At 37.9% G+C, this 19973-nt stretch overlaps 1 protein-coding gene across 1 annotated transcript in view; it reads left to right on the top strand.

Annotated features, from left to right (window-relative positions):
• Nucleotides 1-12140, top strand: part of GABRG3 (gamma-aminobutyric acid type A receptor subunit gamma3) — a 650507-nt gene extending 638367 nt beyond the window's left edge. Inside the window, exons 8-10 of the mRNA XM_032624570.1 lie at nt 6203-6399; nt 6672-6731; nt 11859-12140. Coding sequence (XP_032480461.1) covers nt 6203-6399; nt 6672-6731; nt 11859-12140 — 539 coding nt within the window. The remainder of the gene's footprint in view (nt 1-6202; nt 6400-6671; nt 6732-11858) is intronic.
• The last annotated feature ends 7833 nt before the right edge of the window (nt 12141-19973 follow it).

Below are 19973 nucleotides of genomic sequence, written 5' to 3'. Positions count from 1 at the left end.
CATCAAAAACAATGGGAACTACGAACCTGCCTCCAGCAAAACGGAGACCCCAAACACAGTGAGATAAGCAAAATGAGAAGACAGGAAAACACACAGCAGATGAAGGAGAAACATAAAATCCCACCACACCTAACAAATGAAGCGGAAATAGGCAGTCTACCTGAAAAGGAATTTATAATAATGATAGTAAAGATGATCAAAAATCTTGGAAATAGAATAGAAAAAAAATGCAAGAATAATTTAACAAGGACTTAGAAGAACTAAAGATGAAACAAGCAACGATGAAGAACACAATAAATGAAATTAAAAATACTCTAGAAGGGATCAATAGCAGAAAAACTGAGGCAGAAGAACGAAAAAGTGACCTGGAAGATAAAGTAGTGGAAATAACTAATGCAGAGCAGAATAAATTCAAAGAAAAGACCTGAGGACAGTCTCAGAGACCTCTGGGACAACATTAAACACACCGGTATTCAAATTGTAGGGGGTTACAGAAGAAGAAGAGAAAAAGAAAGGAACTGAGAAAATATTTGAAGAGATTATAGTTGAAAACTTCCCTAATATGGAAAAGGAAATAAGTCCAGGAAGCACAGAGAGTCCCATACAGGATAAATCCAAGGAGAAACACGCCAAGACGCATAGTAATCAAACTGCCAAAATTAAATACAAAGAAAACATATTAAAAGCAGCAAGGGAAAAACAACAAATAACACACAAGGGAATCCCCATAAGCTGACCTTTCAGCAGAAACTCTGTAAGCCAGAAGGGACTGGCAGGACATATTGAAAGTGGTGGAGAAAAACCTACAACCAAGATTACTCTACCCAGCAAGGGTATCATTCAGATTTGATGGAGAAATTAAAACATTTACACACAAGCAAAAGCTGAGTTCAAAACCACCAAACAAGCTTTACAACAAATGCTAAAGAATCTTCTCTAAGCAAGAAACACAAGGCAAGGAAAAGACCTACAATAACAAACCCAAAACAATTAAGAAATAAGAATAGTAACACACATATCGATAATTACCTTATGTATATGGTTTAAATGCTCCCACCAAAAGACACAGAGTGGCTGAATGGATACAAAAACAAGCCCATGTATATGCTGTCTACAAGAGACCCACTACAGACCTAGAGACACATACAGACTGAAAGTGAGGGGATGGAAAAAGATATTCCATGCAAATGGAAACCAAAACAAAGCTGGAGTAGCAATTCTCATATCAGACAAAATAGATTTTATAATAAAGACTATTAGAAGAGGCGAAGAAGGACACTACATAATGATCAAGGGATCGATCCAAGAAGAAGATATTACAATTGTAAATATTTATGCATCCAACTTAGGAGCACCTAAATACACAAGGCAAATACTAAGTCATAAAAGGGGAAATCAACAGTAACATATTCATAGTAGGGGACTTTAACACCCCACTTTGACCAAAGGACCGATCACCCAAAATGAAAATAAGTAAGGAAACACAAGCTTTAAATGATACATTAAACAAGATGGATTTGATATTTATAGGACATTCGATCAAAAACAACAGAATATACATTTTTCTCAAGTGTTCATGGAACATTCTCCAGGATAGATCATATCTTGAATCACAAATCAAGCCTTGTTAAATTTAAGAAAATTGAAGTGGTATCAATTATCTTTTCTGACCACAACGCTATGAGACTAGATATCAATTACAGGAAAATATCTGTAAAACATACAAACGCATGGAGGCTAAATAATACACTACTTAATAACGAGGTGATCACTGAAGAAATCGAAGAGAAAATAAAAAAATACCAAGAAACAAATGAAGATGGAGACAAAACGAACCAAAACCTACGGGATGCAGCAAAAGCAGTGGGAAATTTATATAAATAAAATCCTAATTTAAGAAACAGGAAACATCTCGAATAAACAACCTAATTTTTTTGTTCATTTAGGCAAGGCTTTCCCATATCTCTTCCCTTTAGCGTCTCCCTCCCTCCCACCCTCCCTATCCCACCCCTCCAGGCTGTCACCAAGCACTGAGCTGATCTCCCTGTGCTATTCGGCTGCTTCCCACTAGCTATCTTACGATTGGTATACGTCCATGCCTCTCTCTCGCTTTGTCACAGCTCACCCGTCCCCCTCCCCATATCCTCAAGGCCGTTCTCAAGTAGGTATATGTCTTTATTCCTGTCTTAACACTAGGTTCTTCACATTTTTTTTCTTAAATTCCTTATATATGTGTTAGCATATGGTATTTGTCTTTCTCTTTCTGACTTACTTCACTCTGTATGAGAGATTCTAGGTCTATCCACCTCATTACAAATAGTTCCATTTCCTTTCTTTTTATAGCTGAGTAATATTCCATTGCATGCCATTGTGCCACATCTTTATCCATTCATCCGATAATGGGCACTTAGGTTGTTTCCATCTTCGGGCTATTGTAAATAGAGCTGCAGTGAACATTTTGGTACATGATCTTTTTGAATTATGGTTTTCTCAGGGTATATGCCCAGTAGTGGGATTGCTGGGTCATATGGCAGTTCTATTTGTAGTTTTTTAAGGAACCTCCATACTGTTCTCCATAGTGGCTGTACCAATTCACATTCCCACCAGCAGTACAGGAGTGTTTCCTTTTCTCCACACCCCCTCCAGCAGTTATTGTTTGTAGATTTTTTTGTTGATGGCCGTTCTGACTGGTGTGAGATGATATCTCATTGTAGTTTTGATTTGCATTTCTCTAACGATTAATGATGTTGAGCAGTCTTTCATATGTTTGTTGGCAGTCTGTATATCTTCTTTGGAGAAATGTCTATTTAGGTCTTCTGCCCATTTTTGGATTGGGTTGTTTGTTTTTTTGTTATTGAGCTGCATGTGCTACTTGTAAATTTTGGAAATTAAACCTTTGTCAGTTGCTTCCTTGACAAATATTTTCTCCCATTCTGAGGGATGTCTTTTGGTCGTTATGGCTTCCTTTGCTGTGCAAAAGCATTGAAGTTTCATTAGGTCCCATTTATTTATTTTTGTTTTTATTTCCATTTATCTAGGAGATGGGTCAAAAAGGATCTTGCCGTGACTTAGTCTTAGAGTCTTCTGCCTATGTTTTCCTCTAAGAGTTTGATAGTTTCTGGCCTTACATTTAGGTCTTTAATCCATTTTGAGCTTATTTTTGTGTATGGTGTTAAGGAGTGATCTAATCTCATACTTCTACATGTACCTGTCCAGTTTTCCCAGCACCACTTATTGAAGAAGAGGCTAAACAACCTAATCTTGCACCTAAAGCAATTAGCGAAAGAACTCCAAAGATAGCAGAAGGAAAGAAATCATAAAGATCAGATGAGAAATAAATGAAAAAGAAGTGAAGAAAACGATAGCAAAGATCAATAAAACTAAAAGCTGGTTCTTTGAGAAGATAAAATTGTTAAACCATTAGCCAAACTCATCAAGAAAAAAGGGAGAAGACTCAAATCAATAGAATTATAAACGAAAATGGAGAAGTAAAAACTGACACTGCAGAAATACAAAAGATGAGAGATTACTACAAGCAACTCTATGCCAATAAAATGGACAACCTGGAAGAAATGAACAAATTCTTAGAGGTGCACAACCTGCCAACGCTGAATCAGGAAGAAATAGAAAATATTAACAGAACAATCACAGGCACTGACATTGAAACTTTGATTAAAAATCTTCCAACAAACAAAAGTCCAGTACCAGACGGCTTCACAGGCAACTTTCAAACATTTAGAGAGGAGCTGACACCTATCCTTCTCAAACTCTTCCAACATATAGGGAGGAACACTCCCAAACTCATTCTACGAGGCCACCATCACCCTGATACCAAAAGCAGACAAGGACGCCAGAAAGAAAGAAAACTGCAGGCCAAACGTAAAATACACTACCAAACGTAAAATAGATAGCTAGTGGGAAGCAGGTGCATAGTACAGGGAGATTAGCTCTGTGCTTTGTGACCCCCTAGAGTGGTAGCATAAAGAGGGTGGGAGGGAGCGAGACGTAAGAGAGAAGATATATGGGAACATATGTATTTCACTTTGTTATAAAGCAGAAACTGACACACCATTGTAAAGTATAATATACTCCAATAAAGATGTTTAAAAAAATGCAACTCTGATGTTGAATCGATAGGACATTTGAATGGACAGAATATACATTTTTCTGAATTGCTCATGGAACATTGTCCTAGATCATATCTTGGGTCACAAATCAAGCCTTGGTAAATTTAAGAAAATTGAAATTGTATCATGTATCTCTTCTGACCACAAAACTATGAGATTAGATATCAATTACAGGAAACCATCTGTAAAAGCATGTATGATTACAAATATTCAAGGATTTAAAATAAAATAATGAATTACCAGATGACCAGATGGATAAAAGCCGATGTAGTATATTCAAAAAGAAATTCTAGAGTTAAATGTACAAGAGTCGAATTGAAAAAAATCACTAGATGAGCTTAAGAGCAGATTGAAAAATGGCAGGGGAAAAAAGTCATGTATAACTGAAAACCATCATATAAAATTTATCTAATCAGAAGAAAAGAGGGAATCAAAAGATTTAAAATGAACAGAGACTCAGTGATCTTTGAGACAATATGAAGATGTATAACACAACACCTGGTGTTCCAAAACATGAAAAAATGAGATTAAATAAGTTTTGAAGGAATTAGGTAAAAATACCCAATTTTACTGAAAAATACCTACTTATAGAGTCTGTAGAGATGGCATGGTCAACACTTTTTAAAAAATTAAATTGGACATATATCTATTGTGAAATATTTTTTCATAAAAATACCTGCCAACAGTGTAGACTTTTCAAATTTACAAATCATTTTTACAAAAAGTTTCACAACTTGCTCACTTACAACATGGAGAGCCTGGCATCCTATTTTCACTGAATTGATTAAAGAAACATTTTAAACAAGGTAACTTCATATGACCAAATGTTGAAAAGCCACAGAGCAAGGCTGAAGGCGTTGACTTCTAGTTTATTACCTTGTACACCTACTCAAGCTGTTTATGCTGTGCTGTTTGAGTTATTCTACAACTGGCCTTTGCTGACTGCCAGGCCAGATATGCATTAAACTGTAGCTGGGATGCAAACTGCAAACGTGGTATCTAATGTGTGTGCATCTGTCACGTATACCTGATCCCTGATTAGTACTGCTGGGCAGGTATTTTATAGTACTCCCTTTGAATCACAGAGGTGGAGTGTTAATACGCATATTCTTGTGAGTCTGTTGTCTATGTCACTAGCCTCCCTGTCTGACAGCTCTTGCATGTTCTAATTTCCTGTGGGCTCATCTAGGGGAGAGATAGCCTTAACTTTTTCACATGATAATCATCCAGTTATTTCACTCTTCATTTTAGTAAATTCCATTTCTTTTTCTTGTTTTTCTTTCTAAACTATCCATCACATGTATGACCCTTTCCTAATTTTTTCCACAGTCTTTGATTAAATCTTTAAGTGTTAGCCGACATATATGAAATAGATTGAATCGAGTGTGATTAATTAATCAAAAAATCAATACATTTATGCAAAGCACTTATTGAAAAGCCTAGAATGCTAGGCACAATATTAGGTAATAGGCAAGCAAGATGAGCAAGATACAGTTTTTCTCTTAATGATCACACAGTCTGTTCAGGGAGACATACTGCAAAGACATATGCAATTCTCTGTGAAAAGCAGAAGAGTAAGATACATAGAAGGTACGGGAATAGTGAAACTACATATTATCAGATCTGTCTGGGGTACTACGAAACCGTTTGCCTCAGAAAAAGTGGTATTCCAGCTGAGTCTTCAAGAAAAAGAGTTTACAAGTTGCATAGAGAAGGAGAAGACAAGAAGTGGTTTATCTGGGCAGAAGAAAAGTGTGAGATGACGAACTGACGGAAAGTATAGGGGACTGAAAACTGTATTTTCATTAAAAATATATTTAAGAGGGAAAAATGTCAAGCAGTACGAGAATAACTGAATAAACTGGAAGATATCAACTTAGTTCAGTTATTTTAATGTTAATGTGAAGACTATAATAAAACATTTTATGGAACTGTTGCTTACAAAAATAAATTACAATTAAATGTATTCTATTTATACAATGTCAAGAAGCAGTCACATAAAAATAAAACACTGTGTCGGAAGGGAGGGATTCTGTGTGGCCCCTTTCACAACCTGGTATGTGTCCCCTGTGCAGGCATAACCACAGTGCTGACCATGACCACACTCAGCACCATAGCCAGGAAATCCTTGCCTCGTGTTTCCTATGTGACAGCCATGGACCTCTTCGTGACCGTTTGCTTCTTATTTGTCTTTGCTGCTTTGATGGAGTATGCTACCCTCAACTACTATTCAAGTTGTAGAAAACCAGCTAGCACTAAGAAAAAGACATCGGTGAGTTCCAGTAGCAAAGATTTTCTGGGAGGATAGTTTGAGGTAAATGATTCTTATTCATAGAATCTTATATAATATGATACAAATAGTTTAAGAAGTCTTCAAAAAACAGGTATTCCAAAGATATGAATGTGACATTCAAACACTCTTCACCTTCACCTACCAGTGGCGTGGACTAATGTGATCATACTTTAAAGATTACTCTTTACCAGTGATTTGTGATGCAGATTTCCATAGTAGTTTTCTAAATACCGTTTCTGATTTCCTTGTAGTTACTGTATCCAGATTCCTCAAGATGGATTCATGAACGCTTAAGCCTACAAGCCCCCTCCGTACGTATAGCATTGCAAGTGCAAATATTACTGAAAACTCTGGATAAACTACAATAGAAAGATATTATTTTTTACACATGCACTTATTGGAGGCCAATGAATAATGCATGTACTCCCTTCAAAAATGTACTTAATTCTTTAAAATATGTCCAATTAAGAAAATTTGGAAAATAAAGGGAAAAAAATCACTCTTTCTCCCCCCCCCCGGTAAAAGTGTATACTATATACATTCCTTTAACTCAAAAATAATTATAAATACATTTCTGGGTCAAAATATTTATTTATAGGATCATCTTAATAATTGTACCATATGTTCATGATTGACGCACAATCTTGGCTGGACAAAGGGCTAATCCACACTTTTTCATTTTTAAATATATTTTTATCATTACAGTTCTGTACATACTTGTAACTGTTAGTCTAAATTCCTAGACGCAGAATGGCTCTGCCAAAGATTGCACAAGTTTTGCCAAAATACATTCCACCAGTACATGTATCAACTCATTTATCCTCACAACACCCATTCTACTGAAAGGACGCCGAGATGTTGAAAACATAGGGCCACTTAAATATTGAGTAAGGCTTCACAATTTAAACAAAAATTATTTATTTAATTATTAATGTGCTTGAATATTGATAGTATGGATTAATGTAAGAACTTATTGAAAACTATGTCTTTAAATCATTGATGTGCGCTACCACTTTTATCATATAAAAATTTTTACATATAAGTATTTCTATTCCTTTATACATGTGAACTCAGAAATTGACAATAATTTATGCCTAAGCATACACCACAATTGCTGCTGATCAGCACCTTATGTTCAGTGCATTTCAGACAATTTTCATCAGCATTTTCTTCAAGTGTGTATCACTGTAGTTCTGACAGAAGGTAAGGCCATTTTTACACAGTGAACATATAGTTCTGGCCATCAAGTGTTGCCAAATAACAACGCATTGAAAAGTAAGGTGAACGCGTGGGAGCGAGGGATGCTGAATAACAGAAATATCAGAACGAATAGGCTGAGGCCGGAGAGCACATTATATCTTCCTCCATTCTCAGCCTTCACACTGCCAGAGTGCTCGGAGTGGAGAAAGAAATATTGACATCATTGGTGTCGAAATGATACTGTCAAAAGAAAGAATAACTAGAAGCTAGAAGAATTTATTTTTCTTAAGCAGGAAAGTGTAATGACACTGAAGAAAGTCATAGAAAAACAATTTACAGACAGAAAAATCTCCAGGCTATGTGCAAAGACGCAGTCAGAGAAAACTTCAACAGAAGTTCAGAAGAAAGAGGAAGGGGGAGTTAGCTGACAATGTCTTCAACTCTATTCTGAAAGAGCCACATGTTAGTTTAGTTGAGAGGCCACTACCTCCGAAAAGGAAAAGCAGAGATGAGCAACTTCTCTGCGATGAGGGTCAGCAGCAGGCTCCACTGATGACCACACACTGCTTTGGGGCAAGTTGTCCAAATAACTGTGCCACGATTTCCCAGCCCATAATATGCAAGGCTAGTCCACTCTGGATGTGCAGTAGTACCTGCTGCCAGGAAACAGCGGTTCCGAGAAAGTCACACTGCTGCAATATACAAACAGGTGAAACAGGAATGAGTCGGGAAGAACCTAGCTGGACTGAAGATGTCCTTGGAGACTCGTTAATTAAAGTATCTATTTTATTTTCCTCTAAGAATTTTATAGTGTCAAGCTTTATATTTAAGTCTATAATCGATTTTGAGTTTATTTTTGTGTATGGTGTTAAGAAGTGTTCTAATTTCATTCTTTTACTTGTAGCTGTCTAGTTTTCTCAGCACCACTTATTGAAGAGGCTGTCTTTTCTCCATTGTATATTCTTGCCTCCATTATCAAAGATAAGGTGACCTCGTGAGAGTGAGTTCATCTTTGAGCTTTCTATCCTGTTCCAATTCATCTAGTTTTGTTTTTGTGCCAGTAACATACTGTCTTAATTAGTGTAGCTATGTAGTATGTCTAAAGTCAGGGACGCTGATTCCTCCAGCTCCTTTTTTTCTCAGGATTGCTTTGGCTATTCGTAGCCTTTTGTGTTGCGATACAAATTGTGAACTTTAAAATACTAGTTCTGTGGAAAATGTCATGGATAGTTTGATAGGGATTGCATTGAACGTGTAGATTGCTTTGGGTAGTACATTTTTCACATTGTTCATTCTTCCAACATAAGAACATGATATATATCTCTCCATCTGTTTGTATCGTCTTTAATTTCTTTCAACAGTGTCATAGATTTCGACATACAGATCTTTTGTCTCCTTAGGACAGTTTATTCCTAGAAATTTTATTCTTTTTGTTGCAGTGGTAAATGGGAATGGTTCCTCAATTTCTCTTTCAGATTTTTCGTCATTAGTATATAGGAATTCAAGCGATTTCTGTGCATTAATTTTATATCCTGTTATTTTACCAAATTCAATGATTAGCTCTAGCAGTTTTCTGATAGCATCTTTAGGGTACTCCAGGTGTTGTATCATGTCTTCTGCAAACAGTGACAGTTTTACCACTTGTTTTCGATTGCGATTCCATTTATTTCTTTTTCTCCAATTGCCGTGGCTAAAACTTCCAAAATGCTGTTGAATAATAACAGTAGGAGTAGGCAAATTTTTTTCCCGAGCTTAGGGGAAATGCTTTTAGTTTTTCACCATTGAGGATGATGTGGGTTTGTCATATATGGACTTTATTATGTTGAGGTAGGTTCCCTCTACGTCTACCTTCTGGAGAGTCTTTTCATAAATGGGTTTTGAATTATGTCAAAAGCTTTGAAAACTCTATTACAGAAATCACAGAACTATCCTTTCTGACCAACCTCCTAGTGAAATGGAAATAAAAACACAGGTAAACAAGTGGGACCTAAGAAGCTTAAAATCTTTTGCCTAGCAAACTATAGATATATGAAAAACAACCCTCAAATGAAGCAACTGATAAAGGATTAATCTCCAAAATGCAGCGTAATTTCAAAAAACAATCCAAAAATGGGCAGAAGAGCTAAATAGACATTTCTCCAAAGAGGATATACAGAGTGCTAACAAACTCATGAAAGGATGATAAACATCAGTAATCATTAGAGAAATGCAAATCAAAACTACAAGTTTTCACCTCACACCAGTCAGAATGGACATCACACAAAAAACTACAAATAAATGCTGCGAAGGTGAAAAGTGAACACTTTGGCACTCGGTTGGAAAGTAAATTGATACGGCCACTAAGAAGAACAGTATGGAGGGTCCTTTAAAACCAAAACAGTACTACCATATGATGCTGCAATCCCACTACTGGGCATATACCTTGAGAAAACCATAATTCAAAATAGAGACATGTACCTCAATGTTCATTGCAGCACTATTTATAATAGCCAGGTCATGGAAGTAAGCTAAGTGTCCATCGACAGATGAATGGATAAAGAAGATATGACAATATGTACAATGGATTAGTCATAAAGTGAAACAATAGTCCTTTGTAGTGAGGTGGCTGGACCCACAGTCTGTCATACAGAGTGAAGTAAGTCATAAAGAGAGAAAAACATACCGTATGCTAACACATATATGTGGAATCAAAAAACATTCTGAACCTAGTGGCAGGACAAGAATAAAGACGCAGACCTAGAGAATAAACTTGAGTACACGAGGAGGAACAAGGGTAATCTGGGACAAAGTGAGAGAGTAACATTGACATATACACACTACCAATTGTAAAATAGACAGCTAGTGGGAAGCAGCCACATAGCACAGGGAGATCAGCTCGGTGCTGTGTGACCACCTAGAGAGGTGGGATAGGGAGGGTGAGGGGCAGTTTTGTCCCAGATATCTTATTGTTTTTAGCCTGGGACCTCCTTGAGCACACTCTGACTCTCTAGTGAGCTCTTTCCATGCAGAGGCTTCTGATGTCCATTTTGAGTCAGCTCCTTCTGTTGGGCCCGCCGGCCTGTAATTGCTGAGCTTCTCTGTGTGACCCTACACAGGTACAAAGTGTTGAAGAAATATGATGAAAATCTGGCTGAACACTGTCAAAATTCTTGTGCCATTTTTAATAAAGGCAGATATTTTCCAACTGTAGTTTGTTGGAAAGATACTAATACTTCAAACTGACCCAGGAATCTGTTTTTTAGCAAACCTTCAGGTGATATGTACACCCTCTCAGGGAGAGGGAGGATATGTATCCACATTATAACCTAACTTAGAGCAAAATTTTCATTTCTGCCCATTGCCTAGAATTGTTGATGAAAGTAGACAGCTGCACCATGATGCTCCTGTCTGGCTATTGGCTTGTGCCCAGTAGGACGAGGACATCTTGATTAAGGTCGGTCCTCACACACAATCACTTCGCAATTAAAAGGATGTCCCCAAATGCTACCAGTAGTAATACCGAATGCGCTACATCTCTACCTGCTTCTCTGTGGTTTGACTCCACAGAGCTACAAATATATTTAATCAAACTATTCTCATTTATGTGAGACTGTAAATTGTCCTGTCTCCTTATGTACTCCATACTGACTTCCAACATCAGGAGGAGAGCTTGTGAAGTAGAAAATATAACATTCCAATTGTACACAGATTGTGGCTATCTAGAGATGACAAGCAATATCTGGTATCCACACATTGAAAACTCATTTTTCACCTGAATTGCATGGAACAAGAAGATTCTCTCATCATCTCTATACACTTTTTAAAAATACTGTTTAATAATTAAAAAAAAAGAACTTTACTTCTCCACACTTTATTATATGTATTTTTTAACATTTGCGGAATTTTGTGTGTGTGTGTGTGTGTGTGTGTGTGTGTGTGTGTGTGTGTGTGTGTGTACTCCAAATCAGAAGAGAAGTAGGTAGAACAGGGACTTGAAATTGCAAATACACATTTGAAAATAGGCTTATTCTCCCTTATCAGTAACCCAAGAAATACAAGACTTGCAAACTTCACTGTAGTTTTTCTTCCATTAAATTTGCAAAGACTGAACTTTTCAGAGCAGGAATGAGGGTGGGCATAAGGCATGGCACAGTCCTCTTTATTTATTGCACAGCCATAACCTGTACTTATTGCTTGATACACCTTAGGCTGTTCTTGACATCTCATGTTGATATTTGTGTTGTTCTTGTCGCCAGCAGAACTATTCCCTCCTTGATATGAGTCCACCACCACCGGCAATGGTTACCCTAAACAATTCCATGTACTGGCAGGAATTTGAAGACACCTGTGTTTATGAGTGTCTGGATGGGAAAGACTGTCAGAGCTTCTTCTGCTGCTATGAAGAATGTAAATCAGGATCTTGGAGAAAAGGGCGTATTCACATAGACATCTTGGAACTAGACTCATATTCTCGGGTCTTTTTCCCTACATCGTTCCTGCTCTTCAACTTGGTGTATTGGGTGGGATATCTGTATCTCTAAATTTTCCTCCTGGTGAAAAATGAAGAGTGTTAGGTTTCCTTCTAAAGTTTGGCCCTACCCAGACCAATAGTGATCAATTGGAGTAGCAAGGAAAGATACTACTCAGTTTATCTGAAATTATGTAATACCTTTGAGCAGCGTAGGAGTATGTGGCAAATATTTCTATTATGTATTCCAGGCTCACACACACATGCAGGTTAATTGAGTTTTAAAGTGATATTCTTGCTAATCCTTACTGAATCTGTAATGTGGTGATATATTTTCTGGATATTGGAAGCAGCTGAGAATTTTCCTTGTGAAGAAATCTGTGAAACCTACAAGCAAATATCTGAGAAGCTCTCTTAGGCCCGGCCCCTTTCTGTATCTTTTCTTTGCAACCCTTGGCAACACCGGTGTCCATGTATGCGAAGTCACTGCTGGCCAAGATACACTCTACTGATCTCAGCGCCCAGGCAATCTGAGTTCAAGTGTGAACTGCAGTGAGTTACCACCCAGTTTCCTCTCTCTGTGGCCTCTTTGCTCTGGCACCATCTTCACTAGTTGGCATTCTTTTATCTAATAACTTCACCCTAGGCTTGGGAAGGATGTATATGCATCATCCACACGTTTTCAGTTGAGAAAAAACGAATTTTCAAAATTCTCATGTAGCTAAAGTCAAAGATGGTTATCTTTGAACACCAGTAGTTCAACATTTTACCTTGAGTTGTGTTGTACTAGACGAAGGTGAACCCCACAGTACATGCTATTGTGGGTTCAATGATTATCTTGCAAAGATGGGTATGCAGCATTCACAAGCCATTGTTTTGAAATTGTTTTCCAGTGTGTGAAAGAAATGTAGATAGAATTTTTAAAAAATTTTCTAAGTGAATATCGTTTCAAGTGAAATCAACTTTAGAAGCAAAAAATGAGTAATGACTATCATCAATGATACATTTTGAAGAAAAAATTATTTTATACTTTGAAATATGGTTATGTAGCAAGATTCCAAAGGAAAAAAAAAAACCTTGAAATTATTACTCTTTTGATATTTTTATAACACAAAGCCAAGTTGCTTCTTGATGTTAGTTCTTTGTTATAACTGGATGCTAGTGTGTACTTCACATGACTCTTCAGAAGCTTTCCACCATTGATAGGAAAAGAAAAAGTCCTACCGGTAGGTTAACACATAAATATCTGTTGGCATTATTAAAAATTTCGTACTAATTGTGTTTTTCATCGTTCTCATTCAGAAAACTGTATTTGTTTTATTGGAAATTAAATTTTATTTTAATAATATATTTGGACATATATTACTCAGAAAAAAGATAAAAAACATTATGAAGATATAGAAAAGTGCTAATTTCATACACTTTACTGAATGCAGACGATACACAGAAGAGATGAGTGGAAGAGACCAGAAAAAGTTGAAATTAGTCTATTTGTATAAACACAGTTTAGTGTCAAGTGAATGCAGATATACTGATATTTATCATGCAGTTTTCAAGGATGTCTATATAATGTGAGATAGTTTCTTCCCGTCAACTCCCTTCCTGCCATTTGATGTTTTAGTTGCTACATAGGCCACAAGCCAATTGGCTTTTATTTAGAGAATCCAATTTAAAACATAAAATAACAATGAGTATTTGTAGAGAAACAATTTGAACTTATTGGTCTAAATGAAATTGCTCTTCAATTGGAGAATTTCACCTATTAGCAGTCACACCCTGTCCCTAATACATCAACCTCACACTCACCCACAGAGGAGGGCTCTGGAGGTGTCCTGACCACATTCCACACAAGAAGGGCAGCCCAAGTTGTTCTTCAAACACAGTTCCCTACTTTATAACTTCTAACAGCATGAAGACTTTCAATCTATTATTTCTTAAAAGAAATTCTGGAGGAGACAGAATTTGCCAGTGAAATTTTGGGGAAGAAAAGTAAAAGCATTTTTATAACATATATTTAGTCCTATTATACCTTTAAAAATGTTTACTGATGCCTTTCGTTTCAAGGCCATTCAATATTTAAGCATAATTGGCAACTCTTATGAAATTATATGTATAGCATCATCTCTGTTTTCTGAATCCAACATTCTCTCCTCCCCAACCTCAGTCATTCTACTGACCTATACACACCAGTGTACTAGTGTTTATATACATATAAGTATGAAATTTCATCTTCAATTTCTTTCTGTAAAAAGAAAAAAGTGAATGACTCAGGATAAGCATAATTGGATGTAAATGTACAATGAAATGTTTGCTATTAGAATTGAGAACCTGATCACATTAAAAATATTCAGAGAAGTGCATGTAAATAAGAGGGAAAGTACCAGATGGTGAACACACTGTAAATGTAAAATTCACCATTTTCTGTTGAAGCCCCCTTCTAATTGCCCAAAACCGAGGAAATGTGTAATCTGTACATTTTTTCCTCAAATATGCCTGTAGGGACCTTCAGGTTCACACAGTTTAGCAGTTACCACTGCATTGAATAATCACATCCGAAGAGCCAAAAAATAAAAGTTCGGGCTAAATGACAAACCCCTTCTCATATTCCTTGGTGATTTATGTTTTACTATAAAAAAAGGTTTCTATTATTATGGGGAGAAAACACGTATATGTTGAGAAAATAAGAAAACACCTCAGTCAGTCATAGCTCTGGAAATATAAAACCATGCTTTTACAATAAAATGTCTGATAATCTTTGAAGACTGGACAGGGCATTTCCTCTCCCTTTAAAAATTTCTTGTGATTACAAATTAGCAATTCCAGGATATAAGCCTGGCCTTCTTCTATTCAGGTCAAAATGGAGAATGTTTCCTACTTTTTTTCAAAATGTCCTCTAGTTAAAGGATGCTTTGGTTTTTAATGTGAACAAAACATCTTACTTTGCTCACATAAACAGTAAAATTTTTATATCCGTGCTAAGAATATAGCTGAACATACATTAACAAGTCTGCAGTGTTTTGAGTTAACCAAGTTGTTTTTTTTTTTTTTTTTTTTTTTTTTTTATTTTTTGCGGTACACGGACCTCTCACTGTTGTGGCCTCTCCAATTGCGGAGCACAGGCTCCAGACGCGCAGGCTCAGCGGTCATGGTTCATGGGCCTAGCTGCTCCGTGGCATGTGAGACCTTCCCGGACTGCGGCAAGAACCCGTGTCCCCTGCATTGGCAGGCGGACTCTCAACCACTGCGCCACCAGGGAAGCCCAACCAAGTTGATTTATAAATTGTATTATATAGGAAATTGAACTAGAAGATAATTAGGAAGACAAAAGACAAGCATGCACACTCACATACATAAAGCAACACTATATGAATGTACATTCAGGTAATGGGAGGGAAATGTAAATCATTTTGATTGTGTTATTCAGATAGTCACCTACCTCCACCACGTCATTTTTTTTGCACTTGTAAACACAACACAAAGTTTTCCCAGCCCAATGGGCTACTCTACAACGTGAGGGTGATAGTGGTTTTTGCAGGGAAGGATGGTCTTCTATCAATAAAACTGCTGAACAATTTGTGTAGGATGGAGAGAGTGAAGACTGAGTGCCAATAATGAAATCCTCCAGACTCAGAAAGTGGCTGCTAGATTTTCTTCTTTTCTAGTTATTTGGATTCTATTTTTCCCACTAATCAGTTTTCCACAAAATACAATACTAAAGTTCTCATTTTCCATTAAAAAGTAGAGGAACTTACTGTCAGACTGATTTTCAGCCACAAATGATGAGTGCTTTGATTTAGTATTTATTACAACAGGGTTTTTCATGTGCTATTCATGTTTACAACAGGAAAGTTTTGGGCTGTCAGCTTTGTCAGCTGACAGACGAAAGCCCCTCAATACACAGAACTGCATTTCAGTCACTTCGATGAGATCCGACCACCCTATTACCTAACAGTTCTAGTCAACTCGTCTACCAATCAGCTTACTGCCTCATTTATTGAGTTCGTGCCCTGTTTCGAGCAGGAGGGCTCGCGAAGCTTACAGAAAGGTTAATAAAAAAAAAAAGAGGGGCTTCCCTCGTGGCGCTGTAATTGAGAGTCCGCCTGCTGATGCAGTGGATGCGGGTTCATGCCCCAGTCTGGAAAGATCCTACATGCCGCAGAGCGCCTGGGCCCCAGAGCCTGTGTATCTGGAGCCTGTGCTCCGCAACGGGAGAGGACACAACAGTGAGAGACCCGCATAGCACAAAAAAAACAAAAAAGAGAAAAGGCTTCAGTTTGAAGTGACTTTCAATGTAATTAAAAGATAGAAAATTCATTATTTGCTGACTACATTTTAAAATTGGCAGTAGAATATGATAGGATTTTAGAAGAAATAAAATATGCTACATCAGCAGAAGAAATAAAATGCTACATCAGCATTGTCATCATTATCATCATCATCACCACCAACAACAAAACCGTCAACATCATTTATGTCCTTTTTCATGTTCCATGCTAGTCTTTAGCTATTCCTTCAGCAGAAAGGTTTATGTCTTTTCCAAACCATAACAAAATTAGAACATAAAAATGGAAAAGTTTGATTTCACTTTAAATATAAAATATGCAGATCATAGTTCAAAATTTTGGTCGCCTAAAACATTTACAGAGCGTCTCTTTGTCCCAGAAGTCCTGTCTACACTGCCTCAAATCAGAATTTAGAGTGATTCTTTAGGAAAATATTCCATCTAATTTTTCTTTGGTTGCTTTTTGGCTTTTACTGTTTTTTGTTGCTGCTTTTACCTCATTTGGCTTTTTAATTCCTTCTCATGAAGTTAAATTTAAATTGGCTAAGAGCTCTTTTCCCAAAGAACGCTCTGTGTACACCTCAGATTTTGTTAGCCCATGAAGAATATCAATATGCTTATTACACAGTTGAGGTCTAACAAGTCTGATATACCTTGGAATTTTTACTTTTGGATAGAAATAGATACAGGTAAAATATATTGATGAAATTTACAGTATTATACATTAACTCTTTAGAATAACTCTTATTAAAACATTTAAAAGAATACTTTCAATCATTCTTGACCTTCAAAATGATTAGTTTTGTGCTAGTGAACCATGTTTACACACATATGTATGTGCAACTACATGATATGTTTTTCTTTACAAGCTGCTCCTGGATTACATGAAATATTCATTCTTCACAAATGCATTCTCTCTGGAAGATTCTAGAGAGCAACATTCAGGGATTACGCCTGGGGTGTCTTGTGAAGAGTAAGAGGCCATCTTGTGTTTACATGCAGTGATGTGTGAACTTGTGTCCCCATTACAGTGGTAAAACTGGAAAAACTTATTAGCCTGTGTATTACTGTAATTGTATTACCCCAAACATAGTTGAAACAAAAAGGAGCACACTTTCTTAACAATAGCATATTAGCTTAACCATTTTAAGGAAAAAAGAGACAGAAGAACTGACAATATATTTCCTGGAAGAGTGGGACCACATTCTTTCTTTAAAAAGAAAAGTTTAATACCTGATCAGAAGTTGTTTTGGAGTCCAAACAAACCTGCAGTCTACTAAGATCATCACTTTTTCACTAGGGTGCACCTGAGTGATTCTTTGGTCGTTTGTGCATTGTGGTCTATTTTAACTGATAAGCCAAAAGTAGTCAAGATGTAGGTTGCATATAGCCACTGTAGCGCCTGATTAGGACACAGCTTTCATGTATAATGTGAGAAAGCACCAGGTCTAGTGTGAACTGTGCCACGTGTAAGAGCCATAGTGTGCAATCTTCTCTGTTTGAATCTTGCGTGTAAACAGTCGGGGCCCTAAGAGATGCCTCAGGCAGAATGGGAGAAAAGATGCACATGTCTGCTCTCTTCCTGTGTGGAATCTTTCCTGCCTGTGAATTCATCTCCTCCAAGTGGGAGGAGGAAGGGAGATGGATATCAGAATCTGAGAGCCTCTAGGAGTCTGCATTGAGTGCTCAGTGTAGAGGAGCCTGACCCAGGGAGGGGAGGCGCCCTGGACAAATGTGTGTGCTGGTCCCTTTCTAGGGAAGTGGGCTGAGCGGTCAGGTCAGGGTCTCCGCCCTCATCAAGTGGTTTCACACAGTCCTTGCTCTACTGTCTTCCTGTGAGGGACTGGAGGTTCTGACTCTTGGTCCCATGTCCTGCTGTTCTCCTCCTCTATGTCAAGGACGTGACTCCCTGCTAGCTGGGCAGCTCGTGGTGTCCTAGTGAAAAGCAGGCACTCCGTGCCTAATGTGCCTTGGCGACACGGACAGCGCTGCGCCCCGCTTCATTGGTCTGATCCCCGCTGTGCCCTGCTCTGGGCGGGCTGGGCCGCCCTCTGTATTTGTATTTGGATTCCTACATTTGTACTTCTAATGTAAATAAATACACATGTTGGCAGAAATATTTGAACTAAGAGTAGATGTCTTCTGGTTGTGGGTTGCCAAACAAGAGGCCTGGAAAGGGGACCGCTAAGACCCTTCAGGCCCACATGGGGGTCCTTGCACACCAAGGGGGTTATAACACCAACTGCTCCTCTCAGAAACTCACCCTTGTGCTAGTCCTACCCAGAGGAAGATTCTGCAAATGTTAAGAGAAGGAATGTTACAAGTGACTTATGTTCAAGGTATGTGCCCTTTTCCTCCACTCCTGCTAGAGCCCAGAAAGAGACCCCCCCACACTCTGAACAAGCCACCCCTCCCGCACCCATGGAGGGCATGAAACCCGGCTCCAACCAAGCCAAGGAGGGCTTCACCTGCAGTTCAGGCATAGGTTAGTGTGGGCAGGGCTCCGGTTTACTGCTCCAACACCATGCATGCATGGGGGAGAATTGACTACCTGCAAGTCTGAATAGCCGCTCCTGAGTAAGGTCTGCAGCCCGACACTAAAGTAAAAGCCTGCGTTCGCCAACAGGACTGCAAACCAATGGCAACTGCCACCAGGAAGGAAAGACAGATTTTACATTCTGCTTGGGTCAATTTGAACGGAGCACATTTTACTGAAAACAGACATCAGGTTCCCTAGCTCATCTATTATGACTTCAGCAAGACAAACCGTTTGCTCCTGGATAGGTACTGGAGGAATGATGGGTAGGGTGGGCTATGAGACATATTCTTCCACCTCTGCCAGCTTCCACTTCTGCTCCAAGACGTAACGTAGGCTCCTGAACTTTGCATTAGGTTTTCAGATGTCAATTGGACTGCTCACAAGTATCTGTTTTGATACTTTTAACAATTACCTCTTGGATTACTTCGATCTATGTTTGAATGCCGGTAAACATTTCAAGTTCATTAATTCCTTCCTCTTACCAGAATTGTCAAGTTTTCCCTGGTCTGTCACCAAAGTTGCAGGCCCCTTCGCTGGTAAATTACAATAGCAGCTGTCCTTTAGAGAGGACTATGTGCTAAGAACTTTACGTGCGCTGTATCAGTCAGTACTTCTCTGTGAAGGAAGTACTGTTGTTGTCGCCTTTTGACTGATAAGAAAGCTGAGGCTTGCCCAATGTTAGAGACCTAGGAAAAATGAAGAATAATATTTTAAATGCTGGAAATACGGCTTTAAACACTTCAGAACTCGTGTGCTTAGCCACTACATTCTGCAGTGCCTTGGAAACCTTGACCTTATGGAGTGAATATCTGAGACAATTATTTTTACTATGGCCATTTACTTTTTATTAATTAAAACAAATTTTGTTTGGAAAATAATATTTCTTTCAGAAGACCATGGAATGTAAATTGGTACAGCTACTATGGAGAACTTTAAGTAGTTTCCTTAAGAAACAAATAATAGAGCTAACATAAGATCCAGCAATCCCACTCCTGGATATATATCTGGAGAAAAATGGTTCAAAAGGATACATGCACCCCAATGTTCATTTCAGCACTGTTTATACAATAGCCAAGACATGGAAA

Source organism: Phocoena sinus, chromosome 2, assembly GCF_008692025.1.
Source record: "Phocoena sinus isolate mPhoSin1 chromosome 2, mPhoSin1.pri, whole genome shotgun sequence".
NCBI classification, from domain to species: domain Eukaryota; kingdom Metazoa; phylum Chordata; class Mammalia; order Artiodactyla; family Phocoenidae; genus Phocoena; species Phocoena sinus.
This window is presented reverse-complemented; position numbering and strand designations above follow the sequence as displayed.